Source organism: Mizuhopecten yessoensis, unplaced genomic scaffold (assembly GCF_002113885.1).
Source record: "Mizuhopecten yessoensis strain PY_sf001 unplaced genomic scaffold, ASM211388v2 hete_36160850, whole genome shotgun sequence".
Lineage (NCBI taxonomy): Eukaryota > Metazoa > Mollusca > Bivalvia > Pectinida > Pectinidae > Mizuhopecten > Mizuhopecten yessoensis.
In genome coordinates, this window is record NW_018485138.1 from 1 (window position 1) to 4,292 (window position 4,292).

The window sequence follows — 4,292 nt, forward strand, 5'->3', positions numbered from 1 at the left end:
AACTCTCATTATAAAAAGGTGTGCCAAACCACTTTACATTTTTTGGAGAACATTTGAATATTCATTTAACACTGAAAAGTCCTATGTCTGTAGTACTGTGAAAATATATGTTATGATAGTAACACATGTATATCACCCAGGTAATTACACAATACATGTACTCTGAAATAAGGGGAGAAAGTTACCTGCATTAGCCAGGTAGATCATCCCAAGTTCCCTGGGTGGTTCCAATCCTCCACTCTCCTCCTTGGGGTCCTCTTTTTCCGTTTCCTCTGCTCTGTCTTCACTGTTTACCTCCTCTTCCACCTCCGGTACTGTTGAGATGGGTCGGTCGATGATGTTGGAATTGTCAGTATTGTGGATGACTAGAGTCACTGCGGAACTTCCACTCCAGCGCACGCGGGAACATTCATCTTTCCCATAGGACAACAAGATATCTATAAGATAGTAGGATTTCTTTAGGGCATTCTCCATTTTTATTGTAAATACAGACTTTTCTTTCTTTTTCTTACGCGGTGTTTTTTCAGTGATGTTTTTGTCTGAATTCTTTTCATCATCTGACTTCGGAGTTTCCTCGCTGTGTGCTTTCTCCTTTACATCTAATGACAATGCCTTTTCTTTGATTATTTCATCATATTTGTCCTCGCACAATTTGATGATTTGTTGTACGATATTGACACTTTCATCGTGAAGAATGCCTCGCTCACTCTCCTTTGTGCTCGGACGTTCAAACTGATACTGAAACATTTCTTGGTTTTCGCCAATATTATGCGGCAAACACTTTGTCCTAGGGTCAAACTTTGCCATTTCGTACAGCAGAAGATGGTGGAGTTCCGCAGCTGCGATTTCTGCCGCAAAGCGCCCATGGTGGCCGTCAAATAACGCCAGATAACATTTGTTACGATCCTCTCCGAAAAAGTCTTGATACACATGTGCATCCTCCATGTAGCTCTTCCATCGTTCATTTCTAGTGGAGCAGATGCCAACGGATGTCACGCAACCAGGACTACAATTTAAGGCCACACCCTTAACCCCCGTACTCACGTCTTCATCGATGTGTCGAAATTCTCCAAAAGTTCCGTCAATTTCTGACTTAAGATATTCATAAGCATCATTTACTCTTTGTATAGATTTTGGCTCCAGCGGCTTATCTGCAGTTGCTGATGATTTTAGTTTTCGTAAAATTGCGTTTCTACGTCGCAGCAAGGCATCAGTGGTCGTCGGCTTGGCACTGCCATTGTATTTAAGGATTGACAGGTTCTCGTGGTAGATCCTATGATCCCTCAGAGAGGGTAGGTCAATGTGTTCCTTGCATTTCTCACATATAATGGAAATGTCCGGAGTTATGGAGAGTTCTGGCAGTAATGTCTCGGGTGTATCTGGAATACAAAACAAATCTCCAGTATACCGTGTATACATGTTATTATACTTGTAAGTTCTTTACTATACACTTAGGAAAGTTATATTATCAGAGTGTTTAATTAAATAGAGGTCATTTTTGATAAATTCAGACAAGTATTTCTAGGTTGATTTTCGGCAACAACATTTTGTTCTTTATAATGTAACAATCGGGTTAAGTGCAGTTTGTCTGAATATATACATAGAAATATATAAGTTACATATCAGACACACTACCCAGGAATTTGTTATTCATGTTCAACATGTGTCATTGATATTTTTATTTATTTCTTCAAGGTCAGTCATAGCATATTATATATTTTACAGGAGTCCCTTTTTCAAGTGTTCTGTTAGGAACCATAGATTGCTAGTACAATGTATCTAAATGAAATTGTAGCTGTGTTGGCATAGCAACCAAATGTCCTAACGATGATGTGACAACCGTATAACAGATAAAACTTACAGCCGATTAGCTTGAGGAACCATGGTAACAGGTAGCCATATCTGTCCTCTAGATCCCATAATGGCACGTGAAAACATTCTCCATTACGACGTAATTTATTCATCTTAATCTGTAATCTTTTATCCAAATATTAATAATCAAAGTCTGAAATAGGTCTAGAACAAAGCCACAATCTATCTGAGTGATCTGTGATAACGACGAAAAAAATTATCTCGCTGTGTAAAGTTTTGCTATTTGAAGATTACTTCATCACTGTGAATTCTGATACTTCAATACTCATATGGTGATACCATTATGTAAGGATGTTGACCTGCTGCTATGACAACGGTACATCTAATTCAGAGGATAATATTATTGAAGACGTAGGATAAAAAAGACATTAGAATCATTGATTTACTGGTATCCTAGCCGTGAATCCCTGAATAAATCTCCAAAATCGTTATTCACTTCGTCAGTACAGGTAGTCGAGAATGGTACCTCAAACGTCCTTGAGTTAAAGGCATTAAGATAAAATAACATCCATTGATGAGTCTGATCCTACCACACACAGGGGAAGTGATTCCTAAAAATCATGCTGAGCGAGCTAATTGTCTGTGAAGATGTTGATTAGTCATAACCATATATGGAAGTAATGTTTTCCTCGCTGAATTTCTGTATAAAAATTGTTAAATAAAAGTTACCAAAGATTATACCCTCCAGCAAAATCTTAATTTAAAATCTTTAAAAGCATATGAGTCACTTAAAGGACAATAAACACCATCTTCCAGCTAACATTTGAGGAAATTTAAATCACTCAATTGTTGACGTCTTGATAATATCCGATAATCACAGGACACTGTTTCCTCTTAATGAAAATGTTTGTAAAATTCTCTCACATTTCTTGAAAACCTTCACACAAATGTTTCATTAGAAATTTTAAGTCCATGAATTCAGAGACATCAAGTACATAGAATTAATGCCCTGTGATGTCACACAAATATCCTTGACAAGTAATATTACGTGAAAATACTAATGGCGGTTATGGCCCTAGATATTTTTCCAATTACACTTTAAATTTAAATGTCAGACGTCTAGTATAAACACCTTCCCAGTTTCTATGTAGAAATAATATACAGCACGGTTCAATGGCGTCTTTGCTGTACGCAAACAACAGACCCTGTCAGTCACTGGCGAATGAACAATTCCCACTCACTGTTCAATAACACTGAGCTACCTTTAACTTCGTATACAGGTTTATAATTGTGAGATAAAAAAAAATCCCGATAGAATGCTTCCATTGATTTTCGGCGGTCCTGATCAATCACGCCCAGAAAATTGTAAATTGATGAGGGTCGTAGTTTGGTCCTGAGATACGATACCCAGATACAAGTAGTCATTCACTTTCAAAAACCGATCAAATATCTGAAGTAGATATCATTGAATTTTGATGTAGGTACTTTTTTTTATTTGATCATGACTTTGTAAATTTTCATTCCAATTCTGAAGTGTACTAGCTAGGTTTCTGTACAAATGCAAAGATTTGGCAGAAGTTTGTTTAAGAAAATATATCAACAGTACTAATGGTAGTAAATGTTACAAAATTTTGATAGTTGAATTTTAAAAAGCTGTTCCATGTTTCTATATATACATATTTAATAACTTGCTATGTCAATTTACCTGAGAAATTCTTTTTTGCACTTTCGAGGGGGGGGGTTAATTTTAATTTTAGTTGGTCAATGCTAAGTAGATTAATATAAATCTGGTTAATACTGAAAAGCTTAGTTAAAATTTACAGTTGAGCATTATTAACACAGCAATCACTAATTCAGATGTCATGTATAATCCTAATCCAGTGTTTTAAATAATTATTTAATGTTTGATAATGAAATTAAGAAAAATTGTGTATTAATGAAGTAATTAATTTAAAGAAAAGTAATTTTACCAAACGCTTTTACCCTCACTACCATATAAATGAACGAAATACATCATAGAAAGTAACATCATTGACAACTTGATCTATGATGTAAATGATTCCCATTGACCTACAGTATTTTTTAGAGTGAATGTGTATTATTGGTCTACTGTACAATTTGAACACTGAATCCAGCCATTTGATAATCAAGCCACTTTTTCTCTGCTACCTTAAACCTTTTGTCTCTTTAGCAAAACTGTTACGGCTTACGGTAGTCCCTTTTACTTTCAAACCTTCGGGGCTATTTATCTTACAACTTTCCTTCCAACAGATCGTAATCCTCTTTATCGTGTACTGTCTCTGAAAGCTTCCACCTGACAATCTCAATAGAAAAGTTATTTTATAAGGGAAGCAATTATCTTAATTCCTCTTTAAATTTGCAGAGGAGATTTTGACAACCGGCATCCTGTTTTTAAGTCTTGTTAGCACAGCTGTTGTAAAATTTGTTTATATATCTGTTCATTTTCTTAATTTTTCTTC

General features: G+C 35.6%; 1 protein-coding gene across 1 annotated transcript; it reads right to left on the minus strand.

Moving 5' to 3' along the window:
• Positions 1-185: 185 nt before the first annotated feature.
• On the minus strand, positions 186-2,340 carry LOC110444683 (protein phosphatase 2C-like domain-containing protein 1; the record flags this gene model as incomplete). The annotated part of the gene is made up of 2 exons (XM_021489044.1): positions 1,862-2,340; positions 186-1,379 (listed from the first exon to the last, which is right to left on the minus strand). Coding segments are annotated over exons 1-2 (1,297 nt in total), but the record flags the coding sequence as incomplete, so codon positions are not given.
• Positions 2,341-4,292: the final 1,952 nt, after the last annotated feature.